We start from the raw sequence: 22,841 nt of genomic DNA, 5'->3' as shown, positions 1-22,841 counted from the left end.
CAACAGTTATGACTCTCAGGGGAAAGCAATCCAAGGTTGTTTCTTGAAACATGTCCTTCAACAACCCACAAGTAAAGTATTGGGCTAAGAACTTGGATGGATCTGCACAGAAACTGAAAATAAACCTGAACATGCAAGACTCATTCTCCAGTCATCAGGAATACAAAGAAAAGACAAGAAAGGTACAATGAGAAGTGGCTTAGTCTTTATACACTTTTCAGTTCTAGCAAAGTTCTGTTATGATCACAGAGAAAGGAAAAAAAAAAATAGGATGATCTTTATCTTCAGTGCAACTTGCATAATGCTTTTGCAAAAGAAAAGCTAGAAAACTAAGAGGAGAGAGAAAGTGGTTCTTCTGACATGACAGAAAACAAAAGTGAAAGATATGCTGTGTCGGTCCATGGTCGTGTTCTCTTGCATGACATCTAGGATTTGAGACAAGATTCTTATGTGGGATAAAGTGATATGGCTCCACTGCCTCTAGTGTAAACTCACCACTTTATGAATGCTAAAGAGCCAGTCATATTCTGTTTGCCCTAATGAAACTTCTCTAAGAAATGTCGAACGCAAACATGGAGAAAGATGTTTCAATGGTGGGTACAAGCATAGGATTCAAAACACCTGAGATAATATTCAGCTTTGGCACAGGGCTCCTACATGAACATAGGTACGCCTTCTCTGAGTTCACTTCCTTGTGGATAAAACACTGATGCTTATGGGATGCTGTATGGATAAGTGCTCTAAGGAGTGAGGTGCTGGGGTATGCAAATAGTTGATAGCTACACCAGGAAAAGATGAAGAATGCTAACCACTGTCAAGGTGGTGAGCAGTGTTGTTAAGTGGGTGTGTACAAGCCATCCCTTATGCAGGGATGTGCTATCTTGATATTCCTTGTTTACTGAAAGATGCAAGTTTACTGGATGCAGGTAGCCTTATCATCCAGGAAGCCATCAATGAAAAACAAGCAGCTTATCTAGTCCTGCACCCCCCTCCCCCCCACTTCCCTTCCCTTCCCTTGAGCAGCAGAGAGCACAATAAAAGCTGAGACGAGTCTCTGTAGGAACCCAAAGCTGTGAATCTTCCTTTCAGTCTGTCTGGCCAAAATCCCTTCATTCGCAGAGGGAATTTAGGCCAGAGATCACCAGTTCTAGCTCTCCGCCAGAATAAAAGAGACGGTTAGAAAGGAAGGAAAACAGCCATAACTCAGCAAGTACAGTCAGAAGGAGAGAAGTAGGAGATGCACAAAAGACATAGTCCTCTGCTGTGTTTCCAGCTATATCCTCACCCTCATGCCCCTTTCAAATTTCCCCTCCCATGACATTGAGTGGTATTTTATTGTCACTTATATACAAGGATATCGTTTGCCATTTAGAAGAAGAAAGGAACCTGGGATAGGAATAGATTTCCGCTGCTTTGGAAAGAGGTTGAAAACTCATTCCATCCTCATTATATTACAGAGTGGTATTCCAGCCTTAGGAATAAGACACTGACAGATACTCTGGGGTTCCCTGATGCAGCCTTACTGAGGGATGCCCCTCAAGACACAGACAAGCCAGTACAGCACTGCTCCACAGCTTGCTAGAACCAGCAAGACTTGGGAGAATAACGGGCAAGTTCAAAAGTATGAAAGAATTAGAGAATGGAAAAAAACAGAGGTGAAAACAAAAAAGGTGCAGCTGAAGTCTGAGGTGGTTAAAATGAAAAATGGGACTGTGCCATTTACAGGTAGATAGATAGATCAATCAATTGATGTCATCTACACTGACACACTTTGGAGCTATAATTCACTGCTTGGGCAATTATTCCAGCATAGCAGTGGCAGAAACTATATGGGAGACAGAATTCAGGGGCTTTTAGTCAGGGGAGAGTTGGACAACAAAGGAGTAAAAAATGGTAAATGTCATTCCCCAGTAAAGATACATGGGATATAACTTATGACCGTGCAGTTGCAGAGCACAGAGAGAAAGATGGACAGATAGACAAATAGATACATAAAAGTCTGAGTTTTGGTTGTGCAATCATTCGCTGTCTGACCTTATCCTCCCCTACTCTCCACTACTCTTAGAGGGAAGAGTGTTTAGCATTATTGTGTCCCAGTCTCTTTGCTATGTTACTGTTGACTTCTTTATCCCCCCGCACTGAGTAAGTGGTGCTGCCTGTGGAAGGTACGAGGAATTTTTCTTCATAAGCCTTGATGTGCTCAAGAGAGGGCTGGGCTCATCTCTGTCATGAGCCTGACAGGGGCTTTAACAGCCTCACAACACTGGGACAAATAGCTCCTGGTCCCTTAACCCTTCTCAGCTTTGCAAGGCAAGGCCTAGCACTGCTGTTCCCATTGCAAGGGCTTTAGAAAGTCTTTCAGGCTGAAATCCTCTCCGTGGTGGCTGGGCAGAACGGAAATCCAGGGGCTGGATCAGATTGGCCTAATGCTACAGCAGCTTAAGCAGTCTGTTTTACCAGAGATTATGGTTTCACTTACACAGAGCGCCTGAAAAATGCTGTGGTTTAGGAAGGATTATAGCTGAAAATTCCATGCTTTAAAAGAGAAATAAAGCAGGGGAGGGACTAGGAAACCCAGTATGCCTGAGGGCTGTGCAAACAGGATTAACCTCTGCCCATAGCACCTCTTGCTTCTGCCCACCCATGCTTCCTGTGTCCATCCCCTTCCCTGCCCTTTCCTGCCCAGCGGCTCCCACACCTTTGCCCTCTTGCACTACACAGAGATGAAAAAGGAGCCTGGAAAATACCCAGGACCAGAGTATCCCTAGTTTATTTAGCTATGACTGTCACATGCCTTCCTTGAAAAACACCACTCCACTTGCAGCCCCTGAAAGCCAGGGGAACTTTTGGCCCCCTGCCTGCACATAGATCCATTCATCCAAATTATCTAGTATCAACATTATTTGGATGAAGGCTTCAGCACCCCTAGGCTTCTGGTGGTGACTCTGCCTGTCTGTCCTGAAGGTAAATCTGTGCACTCCTTGCCATCTGATGACAAAGAACGCAGGAGAAAAATAGTCCTGTGGATTCTCCATTTACGGAGACCAGCATGTGAAGCCTCACTGGTAGGACTGTAGGAGAGTATATTGGTGTAAAAAGCAGAAGCTGGGTGCCAATGTGCTGTTTACTCTGGCATTTTTAATTAACTGTGCAACAAGAACCAGACACTCCAGTTTCTATTCCCCATACCCACCACAAAAGGTCTTTGCCAAACAGAGCTTCCTACAGCAAAAAGGGAAAAGAAATTACAATCCTTACTTAGCATACCAGAGACTTCATGTAAGTGAAATAAATAAAGATGAACTGTACACCTTTTCGCAAGGACTCATCCTTCCCAATCATCTGAACCATGAACATATGTCTCTGCTGCAAAGGCATCTCAGTAATCAGAGACCTTTGCTGGCCATCCTAGTTAAGAGGTACTTGGAGAAGAGCACAGATGGAAAACTATAATTTTTGCCAGGTAGCAAACCTTTAGGAAACAAATGCCTCAGGATAAAGAGCATTTGCAGATAGAAACTGCCCAGCCCTTTATTGTCTAGGTGAGCACTGCAGCCTCGCAATAAGGTGTCTAGAGTTAATTAAGCCAGTTCTACATTAATGAAGTCAGATTTATGACCTAATTATATGTCACATTTATATTTCTCTGTATAAATCAAAACCACCAGAACTAACTTATTTCATAGGCCATTGGCAACACTTGTCATCACAGCAGAGAGATGACTTTCCTTTATTGACTGTAATTTGTTTACCTGAGGGTGGAGGGTTTGCTAGACAATTTGGATGGGATCTGATCGTATCATCCATACTTTGTATTCAGGTGTTCAAATACAGGACTATATAACTGCTGACCCAACCACAGTGGGTGTTCTGGAGTACCCATGCTTTATGTCATTGAGCTCTCCAATTCCTAAGCCTCTTCCTTGGCTGCAGTTCCAAACCTGTATCTATTGTGCCTATTCGAATCTGAAAAATGGAGGTCCAATGCAAACAACAATATAAATAAGACCTTTTATATGTCTCACACATTTCCTCTCTTCCATTATATCTCTCTGTCAAGGTATCTATCTGGCAACACTATACTGTGGGAACAACTAGAGTCAGTACTGACAGCTTTTATGGTTAAAGCTCCGAAGTGTGCCACTGTGAACAAGATTAATTGATTGATCTGTCTACCCACCTATTAGTTACACAGTCCCATTCTTACTTTAACCACCTCAAACTTCAGCTACACCTTTTTTGTCAAAGCTTTTATGGAGTTTGGCTTGAGAAGCTTTGGCCATTACCCTGAGTATCCTGTTTTATAGATGCTCATAATAATGCGGCTCTCCTGGGGAAGGTTACGCTGGGCTGGAAGAGGCAAAGCAGTATAATTCCCTAGGTCAAACTGTGCAAGTGTAGCATCTTCACATGCCCTTGGTCCACAAGAGAAAGCAGCAGGAAAGGGAGCACAGAAGCTTCTGAGCATTCTTCTCCTTCCCAGCCCTATGCTACCTCCTGTCCTTCCTCTCCTGCATGTCCCTGCCCTCACCTCTCCTTTAACTGCATTCCATCCCTCCCATCTGCCACTGCACTCCATTCTCCTCATCTCCTGCTGCCCCTGCAGTCAGAGCCTAGCCCCCGGGTGCATTTACTGCTGTTGTCTCAGCACTGGCTCCTCTGATCTACTCCTAACCTTTTTATTTTTATTTTGTTTTTTAAATTAATTTCCCTGTAGATTTTAACCACTCCATTTTCATTTACCCATTTTGTTCTTCCTCTCCTCCCTTCCCCACCCTCCTCTTCCTCCCCCTGTTCCCTTTGTCTGTCTGTGTCCATCCCTTACCCTACCACAGAAAACCTCTCCTCTCCCCTCAGTATAAAGCAAGAGCCTCATGGAGCCTCTCTCACCCCTTTCACCCCCACCACGCCGGTCGGCTCTGGGCAGGCTGATCTTCAGCCCTTCCACATGGCCCTTTCAGACGATGCGTCCACGCCTTGCTACAGTGCCTTCCTTCATCATGGTGCCCACTTTGGGCAGTCCAGCAGCCAGCCTCTGATAGCAGGTAACTGGCCTTGGCCACAAACTCAGTGGGAATGCTGCAGGAAAGGGGTGCAGTTTCGCCTGATGGGGAGACCAGTAAATGCTGCAAGCTCTTTGAGTGCAATTGGGAACCAGAGTAGCCATGTTCCAGTTCTGTGTATGCAGCATGTGTGCTCAGCTCCATGGAGGGTCACAGAAAGATTTCATACCAGTCCTTAATTTTTTAGAATAAAATGGGAAAAGAAGCTGTAACTACTTAGAAGGATGTCCCAGTTGTATGGGTCTGGAACTTACTATAGAAATACCCATAGAGCAAAATCCTGTGTTGCCTCCAAAGCCATAATGCCCCTGAGTACTGTAATGTTAGCAAGGGTACTGTGTGCTAGCCTAAAGTGGATGATAGCAGCTTGAATAATTTAGCCAGCTCTAGGATTGACAGGGACATTCAGCATGGGTTGTACAAACTACTAAGCTAGATAAATATACTGTCATAGCTATGTTGTGAGCAGTATTTGAGTCACCTGGTTTGAGAGTGTCAATGTGAGCTAGTCCCTTCACACAGCAGACCAAGTAGCTAAGGAAAAGGGCATCACATCTGAACATCAGGGCCAGGAGGAGTGGGTAAGAGACTGTAATGCCTTACAGCCAAAGGAATACAGGCCCGGGGTAGATGGCCTTTAAGGAGACAAGTGAAGAAATAGGTTGCAGAAGATCACAGCACTTAGAAGCAGCAGGCTGGAGGGGAGGGTGGGGAGCGAGGGTAGGTTTCAGGTAGGTATTAGGGGAAACTCATGTGCAAGGTGACTTAAGCAACATTGCAGCAAAAGCTCAGGTGTGGCTTGGATGAAATGGTGGGTATCATTTTAGGTGACCATTGAGGCTGTTGTCACTTCATTGTCAAAGAATATAATTTGGGCTTTTTCAGAATAGATAGTCTTAGCACAGACCACAGTTCCTAATGCTCAAGAAACACATCTTACCTTTGCCTTCTTCATTTTCCTATTTTTCTCTTCTGACCTAATGTCCTCCCTTTGTCTTGTCAGGTGAGATTTGCATTTCTGAATCTCCCTGTAGGAAAGCATCAGGTAACAGCAGAGAAGACTTTTGTGTTCATAACACTGTCTTGGTCTAATCTTACTGCAGCCAGTAAGAGTCTCTGAGCTCTGGGCACTTCCTAAGCCAAGGAGTCTCATAACAGATTCTCTCCAGCAATACAGTTCTCTAGGGATGCAGTCATATATGAGCACCCTCTAGCCTAGAAGGCACTGTGTTTCAGGAGAGGCATCTGCCTTAGGACCCTTATGGAGAATTAGACATGGGAGAAAGTGTTCCAAAGCTCAAACAATGTCATAGAGATGAAGGCTCTTGGGGAGCGGAGAATGGCTGGAGTTGGAAGCATGTTATGAGCAGGATAGGTGCTAGCTTTGTCAGCCCTGGAATACAAGAATTTAATAATCCTGTCACCTGTTGGTAATGACAGGAGGTAATGGAAGGGGCCTGCCTGCATGTAAGTGCATTTTGAGAGTCTCTCTGTGAGACTCATTCATGTTGCTGATACTGATAACTGTTATCGTCCTTCTGAAGATTGGGATTTTGACTTTCCAGTAAATTTTCTACATGGAATTTTGAACATCAACCTCTGTGTGCTCATGTCTGAATAAAAACACAAGGGCACATGTGCACAGATCGGGCAGCAGAGTGAGTGTGTATGTGTTCCCACCGGAACTGAAGTGTCAAAACTAATTAATTTTGCCTGCTGCTATGTAATGTTCTAACTTTTCAGTAACACTGTCTTCTCACTCATCACCTGTTGTTATATCTCAGGCTAGTCAATAAATGAAACCTAAAGAACATGAATTTTAAGCATAAAACTTTCTCACCTTTAAAGAATGTGAAGGGAAAGAAAACATAATCTACATGTAGGAGGTGTTTATCATCCATCTTAACACACAACTACCAATCCCTAAGAAATGAAGGTTATAAAAGAGTAGAAGAGTGCAGAATATAAATCCCTGAGGCATTATATATTTATTTTTATCAATATTGGGGAGTGGCTGAAAAATGGCTCAGCCATGAGACTACTCATGCCTGGTAGTTCTGTCCCATTATCCAAGTGCAGGTGAGACAGGAACATCAGCCACTGATTAGGAACTCTTCAAGGAGAAAGAATGAATTTGCATTTCTTTTTTCTTGAGCAAATCACCTCAGTAATCTTTAGTCAAGACCTGTGAAAGCAATGAGGTAGTTTAGCCTACCTCATCAAAGAGTAACTTCCTCCCTTCAGGTCAATGCTCCATGTTGATCAGTTTTTGCTTTGCTGTGTAACTGTTGCGTATTTCTGATTGCCCAGCAAAGGTTCATGCTTGTTGAAGGGCCTGCTTTACCAGTTATCATTCTGCCATTAGTAGAGCTAAACCAACTCTTACTCTTCTTTCTCTGCCATACCCGAGCATGCTACAAGTGACTCTAGTGGTGTTAATACCTAACCTGTCACTTCTAAAGGTGATCACATTCCAGTCCTCCAGTTAGAGCAGACAGGAGAGACAAAATTTAACAAAGGAACAACAAATGGCACAAATTTCTTGAGGAGCTACAGGTCACCTAGGGAATGTGAAAGGCTTTGGATGCCTGCAATAGGCTGAGATCTCAGTAGGTACCATTGGAGGTAGAGTTATAAATCTCTCAGCAGCTGTGGGGGAAAAATTATCTTAATTTATGTAGCCTTTTTTTGTTTGGTTGGTTGGTTTGGTTTGGTTTTGGTTTGGTTTGGTTTTGCTTTGGCTTGCAATTCCCAGCAGCTTCTGAGATTATTTTAGTTCATTTAAATGCAATAAGCACTAACAGCAAATGCCCTTCCAGCTGGCCCATTTTCAGGCTAACAAGTCCAAATGAAGAAATGCCTCTGGCATCAACCAAGAAGCCTCCAGCTGCACTTCCTAAGAGATGAAAAATAAACTACAACCATCCACCCAGTCCACACCCCTCTCTACTTTGGTGGAGAAAAGATAACACTTGTACCTGCGATAAAAATGAAGTGGGACTCAAACTAATTTGCATGATTCTATTACAGTATATATTACACTAGCACCTGGAAGGAGTCCAACTGGTATTGATCTAATGCTAAGCACTGTGAAAATGTATTAAGTGTGCCCTTGCACCAAAGAGTTTGCAGCATAAGAAGCAGCACAGAGATGAAGTGACTCACCTAAAATCATCATCAGGTGAATGGCAGAGGTGGGAAGAGAGACAGGCACAGAAAACTCCTGGATCACTCTCCAATGCCTTGCACATTGATCATGCCCTAAAGCAACATCCTACCAGTTTTGGAACTGCATCCACTGCAGATAGACAGGACTTCAGCTACTCTGGCAGAGAATATGCCACCATTCTCTGTGCAGCTCAGGGCCATTTTGATTCAGTTAAAATAAATGCAAAATCTACAATGAAACAAATTCTTTTGAGCCTCACAAAGCTAAGTTTTAACATCCACCCTTATTATAGTGTGAGATTGAAAATGCCATGAACTTCCCCCAGAATTTTCAGTGGATGAACAGCACTTATGCAAAAGAAGTGTGCACAGCATTTGCCTATCAAGCTGCTAGTCATGTGACATTGGGAAAAAAGGTGGTATCAAATCAATATTGAAAAACCTTATCCCCATTGATCCCCTATCCTGATTCTTTCCCTTTCCAGGTCGTGATATGGCAAGCACCACCTTGCCTGGCTACCCACCCCATGTTCCCCCAACTGGACAAGGCAGCTACCCAACCTCAACTCTTGCAGGAATGGTTCCTGGTAAGTCAGCCCCCAGACTTCAGTAATGCTGCACACGTGTTTAAACAGTATACTAGTATTGTAAGAGCTTTCACAGTTGGCTTTGCTATTGCTTTGCTGATATTAAGGACTATTCTTTTCATAAAGAAATCATCAGGTGCCTATAACAATTGCAGCTAAGGACACTTTTTGTAATATGTCTCTTTCCCCCTAGTAACTGATTCACTGCTGCTGTGGGCAACTAGCTATCTATAACCTGTGGCAATTAACTGGTAATTAATTAACTTTAGTATTCATTAACTAATGTAATTATTTTCCAACAACCCCTGCAGATTATTAAGTACTGTTCATGGCTCACAATATTCAGCTATCCACTAACTTAGGGTAACAATTTACCTTCCATCTAAAGCCAAGGCATTAAACTGAAAATCATCAATGATAATATAATACCTGCAATTTTTGGAGACCCACTGTCCATAGCCTAAACTAGCTAAGAACTCAGCAATGATTAACAGCATTTCAGAAGAAACTAACTATTCCCTTTTAACAACCAGCTACCTACCTGCCTCCTCTTTGTAAGACTGTGCCTCCAATCCAAGAAACTTTGTACCTAATCCTGCACCTAAAGGCAAACTGTTCCTTTGCTACCTGATTTATTTGGAGAAGTATTTTCTATTGGCATAAACAGAAGGATTCTCCCTCTGTTTAGGGAGAAGAGAGGACCATTTACCCTAGGGCAATTGAAGAGTTTATTACCTCAGGCTCTATTCCCCATTCCTCAGATTACAGTTATCCCCAGCAGATAAATGAAGAGGCAGGATTTTTGTTTCTCAGCCACGGTAGCTCAGAACTCAGAACTTCATCTGCCACTGACTTCTGCTTCTGTTACTGCCCTGGGCTGTGAGTCGTGATGGCTAATGAGCAGGTACACAGTCCATTCTGCAACCTCTGCTACTGAAGGGATGACTCCAGAACCAAAGCAGCAGAAAGCTGAGGACAGAAAGCTCTTAAATCACTATGATATGATTTGCCAGGGCTTAGGAGTGAAAAGCCTAAACACCCTCATCCAAATCTTAGAACAGCTAGCTATATGAACATACACTGCAGCAACACAACTGAAAATATCACTGACAGAAATGTTTGCATGTTGAAGTCTTAACATCTTTAAATGACAAATCACTGCTCATATACCACGAAGTACTGGCTATTGCCCATGGTCACATTCCGCAACTAATAAGCTACCTACTGCTTATGATCCTAAGGCACAACAAAATCTCAGGCTATGCTGTGAAGATGATGTGATTGATCTCCAGATCAGGAAAAGATAGTGGATTGATACTTTCCTCACCTCCACTTTAGTCCCTTGATATAGCTGACCAGCTTGCTGAACTGGGGTGGTGCAGAGGTGGCAAATTTTAGGGCATCTCATTCTACACTAAATTTTTCAGATAGATGGTTTGGTTCCAGAATCACAGAAGCAGTAAGACAATATCGATCAGTTTAAAAACCCCACACAGTAACAGTAGGTAGACTCAGTTGTCAATATTTAAGTCAGTTGTACGTCAAAACTTAGAGACGATCACAGCATGCAGAAATTATTAATAACTTCAAAGTAGCCGACTCTTTGAATAGACACTTCTAAAAAACAGGCTCTTCTCAACTTCTGACTGTTCTCAACTGTTCAGTGACTGCTATGCAAGTTTAACATCCTCATCACAAGGATAATGCTGAAATCTAAACTGTAAAAAAAAATTAAGGCCACTAATCACAAGGGTCAGTTATCCAAGAATAGTGTATTTCATCTCCTTGATGTGGATGCTACTTATTTGTAAAACGGCAGTGTCCCTTGAAGCCACACAGATGCCCCCAAAAAGAAAAGAAACAGGATGATAAAGAAAAAAACTTGAGTTACACTTCAAAGAAAAAAAGATTCTTCAAGTCAAGTGGGTGTCTTTACATTAAATCTGATGTCAACATTCCATTAGAAGAAGTTTTTCCAGTGGCCTACTTGGGTATCCTGCAGTAGTTACTGCATCTTTCCACAAAGCCCTTCTATTCCTGTCTTCTAATGTGACTGAAGCCAACAAGCTGGAGAGATAAAGAGGCTTCATGAGAAGGAACAGAAGACTTGGCTTTAATGGGTCATGCTGCAGATCTCCTCAGCTACAGGCCAAAAATGAACGTCTGGGGAAGGGTGTAAGAATAGAGCAAATGTGTATTGGTACTTTACCAAAAGATCTCCCAGCCTCCGACAAGTTGCATCTCAGAGACTTCCTCAGCCACACTTAGTATCTTTCTATTTAATTTTTACACGTCCTCAGTAGGTTTCACCTCCACAAATTTGAACAGTGTCTCTTGAACCCATATAAGCCTTTAACATCTGTAGCAACCTATGGAAAGAAGTTCTGTAGCTTAACTACATACTGTGTGAAAACTAACTCCCTTATTTGTTCTGAACCTGCCACCTGCTAGGCTCACTTCATGCCTCATGGTTTCTGTATTAGAAGACTAAACGTGCCAAGATTTAAATACAGATACCAAGAAATACTGCTAGTAAAGGTTTCTAGAGCACGGATTGCACAGAATATAGGCCTCATGAGATCAATCCCCTGTGCTTGCTTGCAACCTCTGTTAAGACACCAGGTTGAATAGAGAAAACAAATATGATCTTGCCAATGGTTTTTCCCATACCCCCAGGACAAGAAAGATCACGGGCCAGTGCTTTAACTACGCTGGAAACAAGAAATCAACAAGATGACCCCTCAGGGAGTATCTTTAAGAAACATACTCACATGCAAGCAAACCTTATTGTCCAGATGTGAGTGAATATGAGAAAGAGCCTCTGTTTTCTCTAGATAAAGGTGCAGAGCTAAAAATAGAACTGCTCAGAAACCAGAATTTCCAATCCATACAAAACTCTGATTCTTTGACATTTGTTTTCATCTTGCATTGGTATGAGGAGCCAGAATCTTGAAATAGTTCAATTTGCAGATATCAGGATGAAACATTTCAATAACATCAACATGTTCTAGATGTCAAGACATATTAAAATAATGAAAGAATTGAAAGGAAATTAAATGAGATGAGAAAGGCAAAATGAAACAAAACAAGAAAGTTGAAACATAATACTTTGTTTCAATTTGCAATCATTTCAGAACTTTTCTTTCCAAAACTCCATTGAAGCTGACAAGCTTGTGCAAAACATTTTCATTTTGATGAGACAGCATTTTCCAGTGGAAAACTGTTTCTGAGAAGATTGTTTGACCAGTGCTAACCAAAGCTGCTTTGCTCTATCCATGACAACCTTTCACTAGAAGTCTACTTGTGTAATCTAGAGAAGAGCTTGTCTCTGGTAGCAGCACATCCATGCAACATGGCCAGTCATGCATGCAAATATCTCTGAGGTTTATGTTCCATGATGTGGTAAGATACATATCCTGCATCTGCCCTTGCCTGTAACTGCAGGTCCTAGTCTGTAGACATGGATGAAAGCCAGTAGTCCCTGAGCACCAGGGACTTGAAAAAGCAGGGGTTAGTCAGTCAGAGAAGGATTAATCAGGTACTGTGCTACACACTTAACCTGTGTGTCTGAAAGAGGTTTCTTGCACAGGGAACAGAGCACCTTTGCTCCCTGCCTCAATTCTTCCTCTTTCCCAGAAAGACCATCAAGTTTCTGCAAACTGTTTTGGAGAAGTCAGCATCCGCTAAAAGGGAAGTGCAGTTTACCCAGAGCAGCTAGAGCTTGCAGAGGGCTGGTGATGGCAACGGCAGGGAGTCGTTAAACAGAATCCAATGTTGATGAGGAAATTACACTTGTTTCATTAGTGATCGAGGAAAGCGATAGCTCAGTTCCTCTTGGTCACAGTTGAGCTCAAAAGCTCATTATCCTGCTGCATGCATGCTTTCACTCCTCGTCAATAAACACTGTTTCCAGTGGCTGCCCTCCCTCCTCCCCAGCTCTCCATAGCTGGGGCTCCTTCTCCTCTCCTTAACCCACGCTTTAAGAACACTAGAAACAGTTTAGGGTGACAACTCAGAAGATGGTGGGAGAGAAGCCTTGAAATGTCAGAACTTCTTCCCTCTGTGCAGTGAAAAGATGTTTATATGAGGTATTTCAAAGCAGAAATCCTCATTTGGATGCTTTTTTTTTCCTTCTTATTGTGGGCAAACTCACTCCTTTATATCCCGCAAGCAAGTCACTTCAGTGGAGATTAATTAGGATTACACATTGCTTTTTGCCTTTGTATCCTATCCCACAGTGTCTTGGTCACCTTGGCAGGTTTCACCTATTCCTTCCCAGCAAGCTGTCAGAATTTTCAGTGCAGGATGTTTCTAGATATGGAAATATGCTGAGTTATTATCATTAAAAGAGTATTTAGCAAGGTCTATCACACAAAATGAGGTTTTATACTGAAGCTAAAAACTGCTGGGACCAAAATACTTTGGATAGTGATTGGTTTTTGATACATGCAACTTTTCATACTGACTACTTTGGCTATTACCCTGAGTTTCTTTAAAAATCTTGTTGGACACATTCTTCTCAAGTTTAAAGCAGTGCAAATCCCCTGACTTCAACAGACTTCATTTCCACCATCTGAGAACCTGTGGTTTGGCTTTAACTCTCCAGTGAGGGGAGATTTGCAGAGATTACAGTATAATTAATTGACATTTCTTCGGTAATTGTACCACAGGCATCCAGCGGGTCTCGCATTGCCTTCTTTCCTTATTCCATGGTACCTAGAAGGAACCCCAGGTGCTTTCCAAATACTTCTGTTGTAACAACTCCTCCCCTTGCTCAGGGCAAGACCAGAAGCTAATAGTCACACTGTTCATTAAGTGCATAAAGCCATTCAGATCACAGTAATTGTCCCCAGTCTCTTGGTACTACTTGGTAGATTAAATTATGAACAGGTTATGATCAGATAATGGCATGTTTTTACTTAGCAGAATCATAAATTTTTAAGTTTGGGGAGATTTATTTATTTTGAATGTAGCACCACACCTCCTCAGTTACCAAACATAATTCCTTAGCCCTGTGCAGCCCTCTATAAAACAAGGAGACTCAGCAACTTATGCACAATAAAACTGAATATTTAAGACCCTACAACGTTCAAAGCTGGGGTCAGACTCTTATTAGATCACAAGTATTTTGGCTTGGGTCTGTTCTACTGAATGTGAAAAAGCTCAGTTTGCCTTTCAGATTCAGAATAGTACCTAAAGCAGTAATCATTAGAAAATTATTTTCTGGAACTAGAATAGAGCAACTTTTCTCTGTAACTCACTAAGCACAAAGGTGGGGTTAATGATACATAACTCAGTTTTCTGACTAGCACCATCTATACAGGGAGTAGGAAAGATTCTTATGTTTTTCATTTTGATTTATATTTAAGCCCACCCTACTCTCACTGTATTCATGGCGAAATTACTTTTCTCCACAAATACATCATCACCTGCAGTACCCTACAAACAAAACTTAGCAATACATATTGCCATCAGCAGCCCTGCTAGTTCCAGTGAGTTTATTGTGAGCTTGTCCCATCAAGCTCCAATGCCTGGTGTCTTGACTCTACTGCAGAATCTTACATTTTACTTAAAAGAAAGCTGATGGTTAGTTGCAGAAAAAAGCTTGCATGTGCTTTGTAATCTTTCTGCAACCTGGGAAACAGAAGTTGGAAGGCAACAAAAAATAAATCACTTTAATTATTTGTATTATTGAATTTCATTATTTTAAACTAATTTCTTGAGTCTGAAGAGGCCAATCTTATGATTTTTTTTAATCGTATGGGTAAGCAGCATTGCACTGAATAAATACTACAGCGTCCTGAAGGGCACAATCCCAGCTGAGCAAGGAAGCTACACACACTAGTTTTTCTGCAGGCATACGATTCAGCTTGAACGCTAGCTCGATGGAATAGTAGATCTAAATCTCTTAACTGTATTTCACACCTTCCTTGGTTTGTTCCAGGGAGCGAGTTCTCAGGCAACCCCTACAGCCACCCTCAGTACACAACCTACAATGAGGCCTGGCGGTTCAGCAACCCTGCATTACTAAGTGAGTATCTCTTTCCCACAGCACACCCCCAGCCTCGCGCTCCTTCTGTTTGTCTCTTTGTTTATTTTCTTTTTTATTTGTTTCTGGAAAGGGTTTTCAAGTATTCAGGCAAGTGAGAGGCCTTTTTCCTCACTCTCCAGTCCAGTGTGTAGATGGGTATATACCTCATGTGTGTTTTGTATCTGTTCTGAAGCTGATTCCTCTTTCCTGAGGACTGAGTGACAGTTCAGAATTCCAGTTCAGCATGGGCTTCTCCGTGAACTACATCCACAGTTTATTGCAGATTAGATCAAAAGTTAAACTCAAGTTCTGCTATTCTCTCAGGCTGCCATCCATATCAAATCAAAGTATGATTAAAATTCCAGATGAGGTTTCACTCCTCTCTGAAGGTAAACCCAGAGTCAGTTCCTGGGGATCTGGAAATCCCACAGAAGTTCTTTCTATTGGACCAGTTGGAACTGTGTCCAGGGTGGTAGATGGGCTTTATAACTAGATCGGTAATAGCCGATAGAGTTTTCTAGAAGGGATATATCCATCCCCAGTTCCTAATATGCCTAGAAACAGGTTTCTTCTAACACAACATTTATTTGGAAGGGAATAGGAAGAGATTTATTATATGTAAAATAAATCAGCTGCGATTATTACCTACGTATTTACTGAGGTTTAACAACTGAATAGATGCACATTTTATTCCAGTGTTGTTAAACCTCAGTAAATGTGATCTTAATAATCAATCACTATTTAACACACATTCAATAGCTGTCTAGAGAGCTTTCATGCCAAATGTGACCAAAATCCCACACAATAAAACACTATAATTTTGTTTCACTTCTCCCCTCCTGTTTTAAAAGTGACCCATTATACCTCGTCAGGTATGCTCAGAACATCTGGCCCTGACACTTTCCCTGTGGCTGCAGATGAGGTGTGGAGTATTTGTGCTGCAATGCTCATAGGCTTCTCTCTCAGTAACTTATTGATGGTCATAACTTATTGACAGTCAGAAGGAGCAAAAAGATTTCCTTCCCACTGAGGGGCTTCAAAGCCAGCGGCCACAGTAGCATCTCTCCACTGAAATGCAGCCCTTGGCTGCCTCCATTTACTGCATTTCCCTAATCCCATTAAGAGCCAAGCCCCAGGTTCCTTCTTTTGGTTCCTTTCCTTTCCTTTCCTTTCCTTTCCTTTCCTTTCCTTTCCTTTCCTTTCCTTTCCTTTCCTTTCCTTTCCTTTCCTTTCCTTTCCTTTCCTTTCCTTTCCTTTCCTTTCCTTTCCTTTCCTTTCCTTTCCTTTCCTTTCCTTTCCTTTCCTTTCCTTTCCTTTCCTTTCCTTTCCTTTCCTTTCCTTTCCTTTCCTTTCCTTTCCTTTCCTTTCCTTTCCTTTCCTTTCCTTTCCTTTCCTTTCCTTTCCTTTCCTTTCTTTCCTTTCCTTTCCTTTCTCCTTTGTTTCTTTTCTTCGTTTGATTTTTTTATTTTTTTTTTTTTTTTTACTGTTTGTCCTTTCAACCAGTCCATTCTTCTCCTGTGTTAACTTTCAGGTTCCCCTTATTATTATAGTGCCACATCCCGGGGCTCCGCACCTCCCACTGCTGCCGCTGCCTATGACCGCCACTAGTTACCATGGAAACCACATGAAACTACAGGGCGACAGCTTAGGCCTCCACATTGTACCTGTCTGATCACCTCCCCCCATCCCTGGGAAGGGTGAAGAATTTCTCCATTCCTCCCCACAGTCCAGTTCCTTCCTCTTCGCCACGAAGGCACCGGACCAAGCGCTCACCACACAAGACTGAGACCCTCACCCTCCCCTTGCCCTCTGCCCCTCTGCTCCCCCCACGCCGGGAAGAGCCTGTGGCCAAGTGGCTTCTCCTGCAGGAGCCCTCCACCACTCCTGGGCAGAGTGCAGCCACACAAAGGCCCCTTAGCTTCCAGGACGTCAGGGGGACTGGGAAGCAATACAGCTGGCAACCACTGCCTTACAGGACCCCCTTCCAGGACCGGTGAGGGCAGGGAGAACACCACTCATGAAACACTGTTCCCCAAAGATACGCTCTTCTGTGGTGGACTCTTCAATGTGTGCAACATGTGATGCTCACCCTGTTTCCCAGGACAGAGGGAACAGTCTGGCTAGAGCAGAGATGGCAGTACAGAGACCTGGCCCATCTGGCAATGAAGAAAAGGACCAAGTACCTATCTGCACCCCATGAGGGGTTCTCTGTGCACTTCATCCCAACTCTCCAGCATGGCTTCCCCCATAGTTGGCTGCACCTCACACGTGGTGACTTCACAGGCCAGAGTCGGAAGGAACCTCACACATACACCCACAATTTCTGTGACACACAATCAGCTCAGACAGGAGGATGGAGCAACATTTACAAACCAACCGACAAAATGAAGAAATATATAAATAGATATATAAATATAACTGTGTTTTTATGCTTTGTCATGAAGGTCTGTAAAAAGAAAAAAAAAAAAAAAAGAACAAATCCCAATTTTCTAAAAAACCCAAGCAAACAAAACCAACAAAAACCCCAAAATAATAATTAAAAAAAACCTACAAAAATAAAACTCCAAGTCCCATCCCTCCCCGCCACCTGAATGGCAGACGAGTTCCTCTGACGTCTGATGCTCCTCTTTCACTCTAGGGTTTTGTTTCCTTTCTGTTTTGCACTACAATGGGATGGTGGTATTGGAGAGGATTGGATGCCAGCTCTACCCCTGTTGCCTCCTTCTCCTCCTCCTTTCCCAAATCCTGTCTCTGGGGAGCAGTATGGACAAGTCACATCTGACAAAGTTACCAAACACATCAGTCGACAAAAAAGCACTCTGAGTCAACAAACGTTTTCCATGTCACTGGCTGGCAAACAAAGAAAACAAGCCCAGCTGCGCTCTAGCTGCGCTGTGTGGTGGAAAGTGTGGGGCTTCATGTGGGCCCATCTGATTGCCCTCTGGACAGCTGAGACTGAGATGGACAAATTCAGGATTGGCTGGGATTATTGCTTGGTTCCCTAGCCCTTAGCCTCCACTCCTTTTACCTTAACCCCTGTACCTGTGATGACTTCAGCTCACCCACATCCTGACTTTCACAATTTTAGATATGCCCAACACCCATTCTCCGGATCCCCACTGCTGGTGATAACAGCCTCATTATTCTGTGCCCAACACCCAATTTCCTAACCACTATAGCCTTGCTATATGGGCCCCCTTCGTTTCCCAGTCCATCTGCTCATACACCTACTAATTTATAGGCCTCCATTCAAAGCCGTATGCCTGCATCCCACCTGCCAGTCCCAACATACAGCCCCGTCTTTTCATCTTCAATCCTATATTGTGTGTCCTAATATTTACCCCTTATCCCAAATGCTCACTTGATGATTCTCTAGGGATTCTCTGCTCTTTTTGGTTCCCAAGTGACTGGCAAACTCTGTTCTGAAAAAGGCTAACTGTCAATAGAAACGCTTATTACTCCTGCATTGTCAGCAAACTCATAAACTGTTCCTTGCACTGACACTTCCTAAAAACTACTCAAAGAAAACACGAAGGCAGCTATAGCCTGTCCCCAGGGTATCAAGTCTGCCAAAGTAGATCCTTGTTGTTTTAGAGAGGTTTCAGATAAAACTCATGGGCTACTGTCCACGGACAAAGACAGGATTGAGAATCAACCCCACCCCCCCCCCCCCAGAGGGCATAAAACTGAACAGCGGAGTAATCTGTACAGCCAACATTATGTATAAAATCCAAAGTTCCAAGCCTCAGAGGAGATGTGGTTGTGGACTCGGTATTCTGTCTCCAAGTTTAACTTGTATGTATTAAATCCATCATCAGTAAACAGCTGTGTTGATCCCAAAGGCCCCCTTCACCTAACACTTTTAGCCCTTGCATGGCTCTAGCTGATTATAGGTCTGTGTCTTCTTTAATGGGGTGCCCAAATGATAATGGTGTTTGGGGAGATGTTTACATAGAAGATATAGAACTAAAATCTGTTCCTGTATAGGAGAAAATCAAAGAGGTTACTCCTAATCTATTGAAAGTGTCATTCTGCACATATTACCTCTGAGTAACCTGCTGCAAAGAGCAGTCACCAAGACCCGAATTTGGCCTGTTATCTCATCTTATATGAGAAGAAATTTCTGAATAAATTCTAAAAAATCTCTTTCACCACTCCTTCTGTTTTCCTCCACAGACAACAAATAGATGCTGGACCCTATTACTAAAGTCTCCCTCTTAGTCTCTCAGTACAGCCTTTGCTCTACATGTGCACCACCAAGTTTCACTCAGCAGGTGGTCAGAGCAGAGACACTAAATCACAGGATGAGGAAGCAGAACCTCATGAGGAGGCTAGAGAAGACTGTCACACTTCACACTTGACAACTGCAGTCCAGAGGCCACCTCAAGAGAAGCTAGCAGCTCAGAAATGCTTATTTTTATAATGGCGTTTCACTAAACTTGAGACATGAGCTTGGGTATGAAAGCAGGATGTGGTTGGCTTACTCATGGCTGGCTTGATTTGACCCTTGGAGGGCCAATTCCATTGGTGGAATGTTATTTTTATCAGTAACTCCACTGATAAAAGAGGATTTCCACCAGGCATGATTGGTCTGGAAAGTTCATAAGTATGGCATGTAATTTGACCAGAAAAATGAAAAGGAAAGCAGAATTATGCAAAGGACTGGGCAGTCTAATCCTCTTCCACCACCATCTGTAGACCCCAATGCGAATGTACTGAATTACATTTGCCAAAGAGTTTCTTGTGTTGGTTGTTTTGATTTACAGTCGGTGGATGCATTGTAAAGCAGTATTATAGCTAAAGTCTAGTAGCTGACACAGGGATTTATGTGGTGATATTATGCAGAAGAAAACCATCAATATTCATATAGATTCCATTAGACTGGACTATGCAGGAAACGCAAAAATTCTACCAATTATTTAATATTATGTTATTTGCAAAAACAATTGCTGCTTTGTAGGAAGATAATGTGTGTAATGTGAAGGCAATTCCTCTTGTAAATAAGTTCACCTCCATCTTCATCATGGTAGTTATTAAAACAGCCTCGCCTCATCCTGTAGATAAGGAACACGCTGTCTGTACTGTGCAAGTCTCGTTGTGCTCACTGAAAACAAAACAATGTGTTCAATAAAGCACAGCACAAATCCAGAACCTGAGGGAACAGCCAAAACTCGGAAAGACCCCTTCCCTAACAGGCCAACAGTTGCTTTCTTGTAGGTGGAATTGTTTATTTTTTTATTTTTAAAATTTTTTTTAAAAAAGGTTTCACAGGAAAAAATGGAAAAGAATTGGAGGAAGAAATCACTATGCAAAATCCAGTGCAGTCTGTGACTCGCATCTCTCTCCTCCATTCTGCTGCCTCTTCCCTCTCTCCCATTTCTTTCTCACACCCTCTTTCCACTCCATTTCTATCCCTCTCTTTTATTATTGTTTGTTCCCAATGCACTTTTCTATCCAGAGAGGGAACAGCATTACTGATACGAGAGCAGGTATCTGGGACCTCAAACTCCCCAGTTCTCCTTGTGACTCTAGAGAACCTTTGTCAAGTTCAATTTCCCCTCTATGCCTCAATTCCAATCTGCTGTAAAGAGGGATAACAGTAGTTCCTAGTTCACAGGGGGATTGTGCAGCTGAATTAATTAGCACTGGCTCAGTGCTTTGAGATCCTGAAAGAAAATTCTACCAAAGTGTTAAGTATTATTCTGAATAATAATTAATGTTTCCATTACATTTCTCTTTTTTCCTTTTTCTCACAAATTATTCTTTGTTTCTTTATTCTCCTTTCTTAGCTATCCCTTCACTTCTTTCTCCTCCTATCTTTCATAGCTCTGCTGCTGCATTTGCTTTATGTAACGGACCAAGCACAAATGTTGTATGACTGGATCTCCTTCTGTCACCATTTCTTCGCAGGGGAAGAATCTCGTGCCCTCTCACATGTCATGCTTCACTGGAAGCAAGAGGGACCACGACGCTTAAAACTGGGCAACACTTTTGAGTCCTGTTCTCTGAAGCTCCTTTTGGCCCAATGGGATGTGGGGAGGGTTGCACGGGATAGATGCATTAAAGCTGACATCCTTGTAACCTGTAAATCTGTTGGGGAGGGTTGGTGGCAATGAGCCCTACTGTGGAAACAGAGAGAAGTCTGCATGATTCAAACTCAGAGTAAGACTTCAGAATTAATCACATCACGAATGCGAGGATGTTGAACAAACAACAAAAGGAAAACAAAAAACTCTGCACCTTTTTCTCCTCTTGAGTATTACATATGCACACAAACATTTTCCTAAAGGAATTTTTGGTTTGCTGAACTGTTGGAAAACCCTCACCCTTTCATCCCTAAGGAAAAGCAGCCCTCCAGGAAAAAAAAAATTAGAATCATAGATGCCCCCTTTGGCAGTGACAGAATGAGGGCTTCTGAGGGACCCCACAAATACCACAGTGTGCTTCTTGGCTGGGCCCTGGACAGTGGCAAACTTGCAAGGCAGAAGGAGGGACCAAACAATGACAATTAAAGAACTGATGACAACTCAAACCCTAACCAGCTCTGCTGATGCTCTCCAGGCTAACTTAGACATAAGAGTGTGGATGGGAGGGGGCCAGTGCCAGGTGCAGGGTCATTCCAGGCTACTGCAGCCACTCTTGGCTTTTCCTCATTGTTTCAGTTCTGTTTGACTTTTTTCTTTTCTCTTTTTGCGCACATAAGAAATAAAACCAATTTTTTTTTTTTTGTATGTCATTTTGTGGCTTCCAGCTTGTTTTTCTTTCCTCTCTCCCCCCCCCCCCCCACCTCAGCACTTCTCTCTCCAGTGGATTCCCCTCCAGGTCTCCAGGATGTTATATTTGCTACACCTAGCACCCTTTGGGCACCATGTAAACAGCACTATGATTGCTAATAACCACCACACTGTGTGATGGAAGGCTCCGCACAAGCTGCAATACTGTACAGTGCAATCCAGCCTCTGAGCCCCCACCAGCCACCACTCCTCTCCTATTCATTGCCAGCAGGACTCCCTCTTCTATTGATCTCACTCAATTGACTCCCAATGATCCATAACACATCAGGTGTCCCCAGGTAGTTCAGAAAATCAAAATGCTGTTGGGTAGCCACAACATCAGAAAGACATGGGATAACCCAGAGCCCCTTCCCCTCTGTGCATGTTTCCTCATAGTCCCAGCTGGGCACGAGTAACATCAGTGCACCTCTGGGAGGATTCTAAATCTTCCCAACTCAGCCCTAATGCCCCATCTCTTGCATGCCTTGCACCATGCAAGGTCTCAGTGAGGGGAGGGTGGCTGACAGCTCTTACCCCCGCTTCTCTGCTCCCCAGTTTCAGTTTCACAGGAGGAACTGTCAGCCTGATGTTTTATTATGACTTGCTCTCTCTTAATCTGCCTTGGTCAAGCAGGAGGCAAAACCAAATGCTAAGTCATTTATAACCCATTTTTCAGGCTATTCATCGTCCAGCTAATGAAGAGTGAGGCATTATATTAAGGTATGCTATAAACATATCAAATACTGAGGTATTCACTCGAGTTTTCCTTAGTCAAGCATTAGTTCTCTATGAAGTCAGATGCAGTTCAAGGTCATAGAGGCGGAGTAAAAACATAGTAAGGAGTCAGGCTAGGCTAAATCAATTTTGCTTCTACAATTTTTAGTAATTTAAAAATATTTTCACAACAGCTCATGAAAGCCAGTGGTCCACATTTTCTGCTGGTGTGCGTGCATCTTAAGGAATGCTTGAGCAGAAGTGCTGTCATGAAATCAAACCCTTTCATGAAGCTTCTGCTCATCAAGAAAGTTAAAACATTTCTTTTTGTTTTAGTTTGTATCTTTCCCTTGCAGTATTAATAGAATAGGCTGAAAATCCCCCAACAGGGCATTTTCCATAAGTGAAAGTCAATTTGTTGAAATCCAAGCAGTCTGTAAAAGCAATTTAATTTTCACAACACCACAGCAAAACTGCCTGGCAACTATCTTGAAGTAGGAGGCCT

General features: G+C 42.7%; 1 protein-coding gene and 1 long non-coding RNA gene across 14 annotated transcripts in view; one reads left to right on the top strand and one right to left on the bottom strand.

The window, feature by feature from the left end:
• Positions 1-20,000, top strand: part of PAX2 (paired box 2) — a 99,504-nt gene extending 79,504 nt beyond the window's left edge. For 6 of the 13 annotated variants that reach the window (XM_062606770.1, XM_062606769.1, XM_062606767.1 and 3 more), the window contains 4 exons: positions 4,836-5,045; positions 8,717-8,818; positions 14,763-14,849; positions 16,400-20,000. In XM_062606770.1, coding sequence (XP_062462754.1) covers positions 4,836-5,045; positions 8,717-8,818; positions 14,763-14,849; positions 16,400-16,521 — 521 coding nt within the window. In that variant the 3' untranslated portion in view covers positions 16,522-20,000. Of the gene's footprint in view, positions 1-4,835; positions 5,046-8,716; positions 8,819-14,762; positions 14,850-16,380 lie in introns of those variants that run through there. The other 7 variants (XM_062606778.1, XM_062606765.1, XM_062606773.1 and 4 more) reach the window with 5 other exon arrangements.
• Positions 1-22,841, bottom strand: part of LOC134157633 (uncharacterized) — a 146,769-nt gene that overhangs the window by 59,126 nt on the left and 64,802 nt on the right. The window lies entirely within an intron of this gene.

The sequence above is a fragment of the Pezoporus occidentalis genome, unplaced genomic scaffold, assembly GCF_034315485.1.
Source record: "Pezoporus occidentalis ecotype Australia unplaced genomic scaffold, CSIRO_AGI_Poc_V1 ctg98, whole genome shotgun sequence".
Taxonomy (NCBI): domain Eukaryota; kingdom Metazoa; phylum Chordata; class Aves; order Psittaciformes; family Psittacidae; genus Pezoporus; species Pezoporus occidentalis.
This window is presented reverse-complemented; position numbering and strand designations above follow the sequence as displayed.